Genomic DNA, 13,105 nt, shown 5'->3' with positions numbered 1-13,105 from the left:
CACGTGTTTGAAGCTGCGTGTTGATGTGTGTGTGCACGTGTTTAAAGCTGCGTGTTGTTGATGTGTGTGAATGATATCTGACCATGATGAATGTTGGCTCTCGACATTTACATAGAAACAGCTTCAAAACGCAACTCAGCGAGTCCTCACTGAGATAGTTAAACCCGTAAACACTGAGGCCCTCCGACATGGCCTCCGACATGACCTCCAATATGGCTCCAACATGGCCTCTGACATGGCCTCCAACAAGGCCTCCAACATGGCTCCAACATGGCCTCCAACATGGCTCCAACATGGCCTCCAACAAGGCCTCCAACATGGCCTCCGACATGGCCTCCAACATGGCCTCCAACATGGCCTCCGACATGGCCTCCAACATGGCCTCCTACATGGCCTCCGACATGGCCTCCGACATGGCCTCCAACATGGCCTCCAACAAGGCCTCCAACATGGCTCCAACATGGCCTCCGACATGGCTTCCAACATGGCCTCCAACATGGCCTCCAACATGGCCTCCAACAAGGCCTCCAACATGGCCTCCGACATGGCCTCCGACATGGCCTCCGACATGACCTCCAACATGGCCTCCAACATGGCCTCCAACAAGGCCTCCAACATGGCTCCAACATGGCCTCCGACATGGCCTCCGACATGACCTCCAACATGACCTCCAACATGGCCTCCAACATGGCTCCAACATGGCCTCCAACAAGGCCTCCAACATGGCTCCAACATGGCCTCCGACATGGCCTCCGACAAGGCCTCCAACATGGCCTCCGACATGGCCTCCGACATGGCCTCCAACATGGCTTCCAACAAGGCCTCCAACATGGCCTCCGACATGACCTCCAACATGGCTCCAACATGGCCTCCAACATGGCTCCAACAAGGCCTCCAACATGGCTCCAACATGGCCTCCGACATGGCCTCCGACAAGGCCTCCAACATGGCCTCCAACATGGCCTCCAACATGGCCTCCGACATGGCCTCCGACATGGCCTCCGACAAGGCCTCCAACATGGCCTCCGACATGGCCTCCGACATGGCTCCAACATGGCCTCCAACAAGGCCTCCAACATGGCCTCCGACATGGCCTCCGACATGACCTCCAACATGGCTCCAACAAGGCCTCCAACATGGCTCCAACATGGCCTCCAACATGGCCTCCAACATGGCCTCCAACAAGGCCTCCGACATGGCCTCCGACATGACCTCCAACATGGCTCCAACATGGCCTCCAACATGGCTCCAACATGGCCTCCAACATGGCCTCCAACATGGCTCCAACATGGCCTCCGACATGGCCTCCGACATGGCCTCCGACATGGCCTCCGACATGACCTCCAACATGGCCTCCAACATGGCTCCAACATGGCCTCCAACATGGCCTCCGACATGGCCTCCGACATGGCCTCCGACATGGCCTCCAACATGGCCTCCGACATGGCCTCCGACATGACCTCCAACATGGCCTCCAACATGGCTCCAACATGGCTCCAACATGGCCTCCGACATGGCCTCCGACATGGCCTCCAACATGGCCTCCGACATGGCCTCCAACATGGCCTCCAACATGGCTCCAACATGGCCTCCAACATGGCCTCCAACATGGCCTCCAACAAGGCCTCCAACATGGCCTCCAACATGGCCTCCAACATGGCTCCTACATGGCCTCCGACATGGCCTCCAACATGGCTCCAACATGGCCTCCAACATGGCTCCAACATCGCCTCCAACATGGCCTCCAACAAGGCCTCCAACATGGCCTCCAACATGGCCTCCGACATGGCCTCCGACATGGCCTCCAACATGGCTCCAACATGGCTCCAACATGGCCTCCAACATGCCCTCCAACATGGCCTCCAACATGGCCTCCAACATGGCCTCCAACATAGCCTCCGACATGGCCTCCAATATGGCTCCAACATGGCCTCCGACATGGCCTCCAATATGGCTCCAACATGGCCTCCGACATGGCTTCCGACATGGCTTCCGACATGGCCTCCGACATGGCCTCCAACATGGCCTCCAACATGGCTCCAACATGGCCTCCGACATGGCCTCCAACATGGCCTCCAATATGGCTCCAACATGGCCTCCGACATGGCCTCCAATATGGCTCCAACATGGCCTCCGACATGGCTTCCAACATGGCCTCCGACATGGCCTCCGACATGGCCTCCAATATGGCTCCAACATGGCCTCCGACATGGCTTCCGACATGGCCTCCGACATGGCCTCCAACATGGCTCCAACATGGCTCCAACATGGCCTCCAACATGGCTCCAACATGGCTCCAACATGGCCTCCAACATGGCTCCAACATGGCTCCAACATGGCCTCCGACATGGCCTCGAACATGGCTCCAACATGGCTCCAACATGGCCTCCAACATGGCCTCCAATATGGCTCCAACATGGCCTCCGACATGGCTTCCAACATGGCCTCCGACATGGCCTCCAACATGGCTCCAACATGGCCTCCGACATGGCCTCCAATATGGCTCCAACATGGCCTCCGACATGGCTTCCAACATGGCCTCCGACATGGCCTCCGACATGGCCTCCAATATGGCTCCAACATGGCCTCCGACATGGCTTCCGACATGGCCTCCGACATGGCCTCCAACATGGCTCCAACATGGCTCCAACATGGCCTCCAACATGGCTCCAACATGGCTCCAACATGGCCTCCAACATGGCTCCAACATGGCTCCAACATGGCCTCCAACATGGCTCCAATATGGCTCCAACATGGCCTCCGACATGGCCTCCAATATGGCTCCAACATGGCCTCCGACATGGCTTCCAACATGGCCTCCGACATGGCCTCCAACATGGCTCCAACATGGCTCCAACATGGCCTCCAACATGGCTCCAATATGGCTCCAACATGGCCTCCAACATGGCCTCCGACATGGCTTCCAACATGGCTCCAACATGGCTCCAACATGGCCTCCAACATGGCTCCAACATGGCTCCAACATGGCCTCCAACATGGCCTCCAACATGGCTCCAACATGGCTCCAACATGGCCTCCGACATGGCCTCGAACATGGCCTCCAAAATGGCTCCAACATGGCCTCCGACATGGCCTCCAATATGGCTCCAACATGGCCTCCGACATGGCTTCCAACATGGCCTCCGACATGGCCTCCGACATGGCCTCCAATATGGCTCCAACATGGCCTCCGACATGGCTTCCGACATGGCCTCCGACATGGCCTCCAACATGGCTCCAACATGGCTCCAACATGGCCTCCAACATGGCCTCCAACATGGCTCCAACATGGCCTCCAACATGGCCTCCAACATGGCCTCCAACATGGCCCCCGACATGGCCCTAACCCTAACCCTAACCCAACGCTGCTCACCGCCACACCACCGTGCAGCCCTGGTTTCAGAGCTGCAGCCTGGAGGCTCATAAACTGGTCAGAAGGTAAAACCAGTGCTAGTGGAAGCTCCGGTTCCGACATGTGTGGGACCCCACGTCCAGGATTACCTCCAGTTATCAGAGCTTCTGCAGTCGACAGTTTCTGGGATGCACAACGAGCACAAGGCAGCGTGGGTAATTGAATAAAACCATTACAGATGAATTATTAAAGACGTGGTGGGATGTGGTTTTCATTATGGAGCTAACAGCATGTCGGCTCTCATCAGACAGAAAACACACGGCGGAGATCTTCTTTGAAATGCTGCTCGTCTGCAGACTCACACCTTCATTAAACAGGAGCTTCAGTCACTTTCACTCACGTGCACTCTCAGTCTTTCACATGCACAATCCTCTCATCTCATGAAACTCCAACCTGTGAACCTGAACAGAGGAACCTCACAGTGATGATCAGAGAACTGACCTGGATTGGTATGTTCCATGTACATTTGGACCGTGCCGGACTGTGGTTCCCATAAGAGTCAGGACCACCAGCCTGGAACCGTAGCAGCGTTTCTGTCTGAAGCTAAAGAAAAGCTTTGATCTGAGCTGTGTTTGGCAGAGAGACGCTGTGCGTGTTACAGACAGTAAAGTCAGTTTGTGTTTGTACACACAAACTGATTCAAATTGAAGCAGCAGTCAGTCGATGCAGCAGATTGTTATCAGGACTCTGAGCAGCCAAACAGAACCAACACTGATGGAAGAACAACCCGACGTTATCTCTGAGGATGCGTCTGTGGTTGTAAAACTCAAATGTGTGTTATCCTGAAACATGACTTTACAGAACCCTAGAACACAACCATAAGTGGTTGTAGAGCACGAACTGTGGTCGTGGAACACGTCTGTGTTTGATCGTAGAACACGTCTGTGTGATTGTAGAACACGTCTGTGTTTGATCGTACACGTCTGTGTTTGATCGTAGAACACATCTGTGTGATTGTAGAACATGACTGTTTGATTGTAGAACATGACTGTTTGATCGTAGAACACGTCTGTGTTTGATCGTAGAACACGTCTGTGTTTGATCGTAGAACACGACTGTGTTTGATCGTAGAACACGTCTGTGTTTGATCGTAGAACACGTCTGTGTTTGATCGTAGAACACGACTGTGTTTGATCGTAGAACACGACTGTGTTTGATCGTAGAACACGTCTGTGTTTGATCGTAGAACACATCTGTGTGATTGTAGAACATGACTGTTTGATTGTAGAACATGACTGTTTGATCGTAGAACACGTCTGTGTTTGATCGTAGAACACGTCTGTGTTTGATCGTAGAACACGACTGTGTTTGATCGTAGAACACGTCTGTGTTTGATCGTAGAACACGTCTGTGTTTGATCGTAGAACACGACTGTGTTTGATCGTAGAACACGACTGTGTTTGATCGTAGAACACGTCTGTGTTTGATCGTAGAACACATCTGTGTGATTGTAGAACATGACTGTGTGATTGTAGAACACGACTGTGTTTGATCGTAGAACACGACTGTGTTTGATCGTAGAACACGTCTGTATTTGATCGTAAAACACGTCTGTGTTTGATCGTAGAACACGACTGTGTTTGATCGTAGAACACGACTGTGTTTGATCGTAGAACATGACTGTGTGATTGTAGAACATGACTGTGTGATCGTAGAACACGACTGTGTGATCGTAGAACATGACTGTGTGATTGTAGAACATGACTGTGTGATTATAGAACATGACTGTGTGATCGTAGAACATGACTGTGTGATCGTAGAACATGACTGTGTGATTGTAGAACATGACTGTGTGATTATAGAACATGACTGTGTGATCGTAGAACATGACTGTGTGCTTGTAGAACATGACTGTTTGATCGTAGAACATGACTGTGTGCTTGTAGAACATGACTGTGTGATCGTAGAACATGACTGTGTGATTGTAGAACATGACTGTGTGATTATAGAACACGACTTTGTGATTGTAGAACATGACTGTGTGATCGTAGAACACGACTTTGTGATTGTAGAACATGACTGTGTGATCGTAGAACACGACTTTGTGATTGTAGAACATGACTGTGTGATCGTAGAACACGACTGTGTGCTTGTAGAACATGACTGTGTGATCGTAGAACATGACTGTGTGCTTGTAGAACATGACTGTGTGATTATAGAACATGACTGTGTGATTGTAGAACATGACTGTGTGATTATAGAACATGACTGTGTGCTTGTAGAACATGACTGTGTGATTATAGAACATGACTGTGTGATTATAGAACATGACTGTGTGATTATAGAACATGACTGTGTGATTATAGAACATGACTGTGTGATTATAGAACATGACTGTGTGATTGTAGAACATGACTGTGTGATCGTAGAACATGACTGTGTGATCGTAGAACATGACTGTGTGATCGTAGAACATGACTGTTTGATTATAGAACATGACTGTGTGATTGTAGAACATGACTGTTTGATTATAGAACATGACTGTGTGATTATAGAACATGACTGTTTGATCGTAGAACATGACTGTGTGATTATAGAACATGACTGTGTGATCGTAGAACATGACTGTGTGATTATAGAACATGACTGTGTGATTGTAGAACATGACTGTGATTATAGAACATGACTGTTTGATTATAGAACATGACTGTTTGATTATAGAACATGACTGTTTGATTATAGAACATGACTGTTTGATCGTAGAACATGACTGTGATCGTAGAACATGACTGTGTGATCATAGAACATGACTGTGTGATTGTAGAACATGACTGTGATTATAGAACATGACTGTGTGATTATAGAACATGACTGTGTGATTGTAGAACATGACTGTTTGATTATAGAACATGACTGTGTGATTATAGAACATGACTGTGTGATCGTAGAACATGACTGTGATCGTAGAACATGACTGTGTGATTGTAGAACATGACTGTGATCGTAGAACATGACTGTGTGATTATAGAACATGACTGTGTGATCGTAGAACATGACTGTGTGATTATAGAACATGACTGTGTGATTATAGAACATGACTGTGTGATTGTAGAACATGACTGTGTGATTATAGAACATGACTGTGTGATCGTAGAACATGACTGTGATCGTAGAACATGACTGTGTGATTGTAGAACATGACTGTGATCGTAGAACATGACTGTGTGATTGTAGAACATGACTGTGATCGTAGAACATGACTGTGTGATTATAGAACATGACTGTGTGATTGTAGAACATGACTGTGTGATTGTAGAACATGACTGTGTGATTATAGAACATGACTGTTTGATTATAGAACATGACTGTGTGATCGTAGAACATGACTGTGTGATCGTAGAACATGACTGTGTGATTGTAGAACATGACTGTGTGATTGTAGAACATGACTGTGTGATTATAGAACATGACTGTGTGATCGTAGAACATGACTGTGTGATTATAGAACATGACTGTGTGATCGTAGAACATGACTGTGTGATTGTAGAACATGACTGTGTGATCGTAGAACATGACTGTGTGATTGTAGAACATGACTGTGTGATTATAGAACATGACTGTGTGATCGTAGAACATGACTGTGTGATTATAGAACATGACTGTGTGATCGTAGAACATGACTGTGTGATTATAGAACATGACTGTGTGATCGTAGAACATGACTGTGTGATTGTAGAACATGACTGTGTGATTGTAGAACATGACTGTGTGATTATAGAACATGACTGTGTGATTGTAGAACATGACTGTGTGATTGTAGAACATGACTGTGTGCTTGTAGAACATGACTGTGTGATTATAGAACATGACTGTGTGATTGTAGAACATGACTGTGTGATTGTAGAACATGACTGTGTGATTATAGAACATGACTGTGTGATCGTAGAACATGACTGTGTGATTATAGAACATGACTGTTTGATTATAGAACATGACTGTGTGATTATAGAACATGACTGTGTGATTATAGAACATGACTGTGTGATTGTAGAACATGACTGTGTGATTGTAGAACATGACTGTGTGATTATAGAACATGACTGTGTGATCGTAGAACATGACTGTGTGATTGTAGAACATGACTGTGTGATTGTAGAACATGACTGTGAGATTGTAGAACATGACTGTGAGATTGTAGAACATGACTGTGTGATTGTAGAACATGACTGTGTGATTGTAGAAGATGACTGTGTGATTGTAGAAGATGACTGTGTGATTGTAGAACATGACTGTGTGATTGTAGAACATGACTGTGTGATCGTACAACATGACTGTGTGATTGTAGAAAGGTATTTTGTGTCGGTGCTTGTGTGGCCTTCTGTGCGGTACCTTGGGTAGCCTCTCTGGGTCTCCAGGATGACGCGGGATGACCTTTTGTAATCTTTGGAAGCCATAATCGATGGTTGGCTCGTTTAGGGCTGAGGAAGAGAAGGATAAGGTCACTTATTGTACTTTCGGATCATCTTCCAATCAGAATCAACACAGTTCTTCTGTTCATCATCATTCTGAAGAACAGATTCATATAGATACATTTTGTTTTCAGATCGTGGTTGGATGGCACTGTAGATCTTAAAATGACCACTGGATCACAGTAATAGTTACAGACTGTTACCTTAAATACTTTAAGAAAAACAGCAATGTTTCTTATAAATCTGACTTCATGGGTGAAGATACATGTTCTTAGGAGGTTCTGGGGTGTTCTGATAGCCCTGCAGCCATGTGATGTCCAATCAACTCCGTGGGTTTCTTATGTAAAACTGAATGATGCAGTAATCATGAGAACTCTGTGGCGGAGGAATTTTCAGATCTGGAATCCATGTGTTCTACCAACACCACATAGAATCGTGTGAGTGGGTTTACGCTGTGTTTCTGGACCAACGTTCACAGTTTGATCTCTAGAGACTCTTGTCCTGACCGCGGTGACAGCTCAGAATCAGCATCCGGACGTAAAGAGGAAGATTCACCAAAGAAAAGTCCTGATCGTCAGAAGGAAACATGATGATGAACCCAACCGAACCCGAACCCTAACAGCTGAAACACCTGCTGATATTGTGGTACACCACTGATGAATTAGTCCTGAAATTAGTCCTAACCCTAACCCTAACCCTAACCGTAGCCTAACTTGGTGGTTCAGAACAGAACCAACTCTGAGGGCTGTTTAACATGAAGAAACACACGATACTGAGCTGACACACACTCTCCATTCAGAGTAAGTGCATGTGGATATTTCGTGCTCCTGTTGGTGTGGTGAAGTCACTGTGATCGTGCACGTTGTGGTGACTCATCTACAGTCTGGTGACCGGATCTTCAGACGTCTTTCTTATTTCCTCCTCCTCCCCGAACATCATTTACACTTTAAACTGGTCGGGAGCTGATAAATCAGAGCGTGAGGGAATGCGGCCGAGCACGGCCACGAGCGCCGGTGTGTGTGTGAAGCGCATGAATCATAATCCCGTCTTGGTTCAGTTGCATTTAACAAGCTTTAGACTGACTCCCCCCTGCACGCCGGCAGTGTGTGCTCAGTCCTTGAAGGCTCACAGGGCGGAACCAGCTGCAGCCGTGGTGTGTGTTGCCTCCGCTGATGTCTGTGTTATCTGCAACCTTTTCTCCGGGTGACCTTGTTTGTTGTTGCTCACTGCGTTATCGCTTCTGTTTCCGTTTAACTGGCGTCTGTCTTCTCTGCTGTGAAAGTTCCTGGACTGCGAACACCTGTAAAACCTCAGCACTGGCTCTTTGTTATCATAAAGATCCATCATCATCCCACAGTGAGCCGAGTCCTCAGTGCAGCTGGATCACAGAGAAAGACTGAGGCATGCTGGGTAATCCAACTTTTTCTGAGGACCAGGTGTTTATTCTCACCCCAGCAGGAAACCACCACAGTACCTGGAGGAGGTCTCTGCTAACAGGAGTGCATCATCTGCAAAAAAACAAAGATGCAATCCTGACCTTCCTGAACTGGAAACCATCTGATTCTTAATTTGATCCTAAAAGGTTGTCGTGGCAGGTCCAACACCCAGCTGACTTACTGCTGCTCTCACGCTGGTTGTACAGCAATGAACCATAGTAGTGGGGCCTTTCAAATGGTTCACAGTCTGCTAAACATGATAAGACTGGTGGATCAAACCTCCACCCACCAGAAAAGAGCTGGTCTGAGTCCAAGTTCCAACTTTCTGCCAAACTCTCGTCTCCAGATGGGTTCAGAGGATACTCGAAGAGTTCCTACCACCACGGGATCATATCTCCAACTGAGGTCAGCAGCATTGCACAGTAAACAGTGTTGAAGCTGAGTGACAGTTATAAAGTTATAAAGATATAAAGTTCCATAGTCTCACCGAACACGGCCTGCCTGACCCTTACAAGCTAACTCAGATCCGTAGGACTCCTTCTCTTCAGGTGTCGTCCACCATCGGGTTCATTACCGATACAGCTGGATCAGGACTGGAGGCCCAGTATCCAAACTATTCAGACTCAGGATCTCCAGAGTCTCTAAAACAGATGGGAGTTGAGGTTCTCCTGGAAAATGAGACAAACTCAGGAGGTTCAAACATACAATCCCCGCTGGAGCGAATGGTTAGAGCTACCTGATGATGTGGTGGTTCTTAAGGGTTCTAAAACTGAACCAGTCGTGAACTGGAACCAGAACCACGACTTGGTTCAAGCTCTTCAAAAACTGATAAACTATCAGAAACCAACTGTTACGGTTTGTGAAGAATGATGTGATGAGTATCCAATCGCAGAACCAGAGGAAACCGAGGATGAAGGAAACATGAGCGGATTTATTTTTACACTCCAACAGAAAGCTGGAACATCAAGAAACTAAACTGACAAAACGAAACCCAAACGCAGACAAACTGGAAACGACAAGATTTCTACACTTAGAACCACGAAGAAGGACACGAGGCTGCAAGGATCTAACAATGACTGAGAGAAACCAGGGAGCCTGAACACTGTGGGTGAGAAAGAGGAACCAAAAGCTAAACAGAACTGAGACAACAGACCAAAGTAAAAATAAGAGAGTAACTATAAACCAACAACTTAAGACGAGGCTGAGCTCCAAACCAAACGCCAACTAAGAGCAAGAACAGAGAGCAACCGAGGAGTAATCTATGAACAAGAACCGAATAAATCCGAATTAATCACCGATGACTAAATAACAGACTAAAGAAAACTGAAGAGAAACCAAACACAGAAGAGGTGAGACGTGAAAAACAAAACCAAAGTCCATAAATCCAACAGTTTCTACTGGAAGCAGCTGTTGGAATATGTGTGATTATTGATCTGCTAAATGATTTCCTAACTCGGGGTTTAGGACTGAAAGCGTCTCTGTGATGTTACATCCAGTCGCTGACCTCCTGGGAAGTCTTTATCTGGCTGCTTAATGGTCTGTGATGAAGGGCTCTAATCAGGCAGACACAAACCACACAATCAATGATCTGGGATGGTAACTTCTGCAGCCGGGCTCCCAGCACGCCGTCCCACTGATACGCTGCTAATAAAGCTTTGATGGAGCGGATCAGTGCGACGCCACGGCGAGCATCGATCGCTCACTTCCTGACAATTCCCGTCTTCAGGAATTCATCTTCCGGTTTCACTCAAACATCAGCTCAGATGAGCGGGATCCTGGACCAGCTGGACCGTGGCGTTTCATCCAGACTACCAGCAGCTGGGGCTGATGGGTAATGTTGGACCGTGGCGTTTCATCCAGACTACCAGCAGCTGGGGCTGATGGGTAATGTTGGACCGTGGCGTTTCATCCAGACTACCAGCAGCTGGGGCTGATGGGTAATGTTGGACCGTGGCGTTTCACCCAGACTACCAGCAGCTGGGGCTGATGGGTAATGTTGGACCGTGGCGTTTCACCCAGACTACCAGCAGCTGGGGCTGATGGGTAATGTTGGACCGTGGCGTTTCATCCAGACTACCAGCAGCTGGGGCTGATGGGTAATGTTGGACCGTGGCGTTTCACCCAGACTACCAGCAGCTGGGGCTGATGGGTAATGTTGGACCGTGGCGTTTCACCCAGACTACCAGCAGCTGGGGCTGATGGGTAATGTTGGACCGTGGCGTTTCATCCAAACTACCAGCAGCTGGGGCTGATGGGTAATGTTGGACCGTGGCGTTTCATCCAGACTACAAGCAGCTGGGGCTGATGGGTAATGTTGGACCGTGGCGTTTCATCCAGACTACCAGCAGCTGGGGCTGATGGGTAATGTTGGACCGTGGCGTTTCATCCAAACTACCAGCAGCTGGGGCTGATGGGTAATGTTGGACCGTGGCGTTTCACCCAGACTACCAGCAGCTGGGGCTGATGGGTAATGTTGGACCGTGGCGTTTCATCCAGACTACAAGCAGCTGGGGCTGATGGGTAATGTTGGACCGTGGCGTTTCACCCAGACTACCAGCAGCTGGGGCTGATGGGTAATGTAAAGTGTGTAAAGTGTGTACTTTATACTGTAAACTGTACTTTATACAGAAAACTGTATTTGATACAGTAAAGTATGTGCCATATATAGTAAACTGTGTACATTATACTGTAAACTTTACTTGATACAGTAAAGTATGTACAATATATAGTAAAGTGTTTACTTTATACAGTAAACTTTACTTGACATAGTAAAGTATATACGATATATAGTAAAGTGTTTACTTTATACAGTAAACTTTACTTGACATAGTAAAGTATATACCATATATAGTAAAGTGTGTACTTTACACTGTAAAGTGTGTACCTTATACGGTAAACTGTACTTTATACAGTAAAGTGTGTACTTTACACTGTAAAGTGTGTACCTTATACAGTAAACTGTACTTTATACTGTAAAGTGTGTACTTTATACAGTAAAGTGTACTTTATACTGTAAAGTGTGTACTTTAAACAGTAAAGTGTGTACTTTATACAGTAAAGTGTGTACTTTATACTGTAAAGTGTGTACCTTAATCAGTAAAGTGTGTACTTTATATTGTAAAGTGTGTACCTTAATCAGTAAAGTGTGTACCTTATACAGTAAAGTGTGTACTTTATACTGTAAAGTGTGTACCTTAATCAGTAAAGTATGTACCTTATACAGTAAAGTGTGTACTTTATACTGTAAAGTGTGTACCTTAATCAGTAAAGTATGTACCTTATACAGTAAAGTGTGTACTTTATACTGTAAAGTGTGTACTTTATACTGTAAAGTGTGTACCTTAATCAGTAAAGTATGTACCTTATACAGTAAAGTGTGTACTTTATACTGTAAAGTATGTACCTTATACAGTAAAGTGTGTACCTTATACAGTAAAGTGTGTACTTTATACTGTAAAGTGTGTACCTTAATCAGTAAAGTATGTACCTTATACAGTAAAGTGTGTACCTTATACAGTAAAGTGTGTACTTTATACTGTAAAGTGTGTACCTTAATCAGTAAAGTGTGTACTTTATACTGTAAAGTATGTACCTTATACAGTAAAGTGTGTACCTTATACAGTAAAGTGTGTACTTTATACTGTAAAGTGTGTACTTTATACTGTAAAGTGTGTACTTTAAACAGTAAAGTGTGTACCTTATACAGTAAAGTGTGTACCTTATACTGTAAAGTTTGTACTTTATACAGTAAAGTGTGTACCTTAATCAGTAAAGTATGTACCTTATACAGTAAAGTGTGTACTTTATACTGTAAAGTATGTACCTTATACAGTAAAGTGTGTACTTTA

At 46.3% G+C, this 13,105-nt stretch overlaps 1 protein-coding gene across 1 annotated transcript in view; it reads right to left on the bottom strand.

The window, feature by feature from the left end:
* Positions 1–13,105, bottom strand: part of LOC142374476 (transcription factor COE3-like) — a gene marked incomplete at its 3' end in the record, with an annotated part of 45,295 nt that overhangs the window by 13,344 nt on the left and 18,846 nt on the right. The window contains exon 6 of the mRNA XM_075458202.1: positions 7,742–7,830. Coding sequence (XP_075314317.1) covers positions 7,742–7,830 — 89 coding nt within the window. The remainder of the gene's footprint in view (positions 1–7,741; positions 7,831–13,105) is intronic.

The sequence above is a fragment of the Odontesthes bonariensis genome, chromosome 23 (genome assembly GCF_027942865.1).
Source record: "Odontesthes bonariensis isolate fOdoBon6 chromosome 23, fOdoBon6.hap1, whole genome shotgun sequence".
Lineage (NCBI taxonomy): Eukaryota > Metazoa > Chordata > Actinopteri > Atheriniformes > Atherinopsidae > Odontesthes > Odontesthes bonariensis.
The sequence above is the reverse complement of the archived record's forward strand: the minus strand, read 5'-3'. Positions and strand labels throughout refer to the sequence as shown.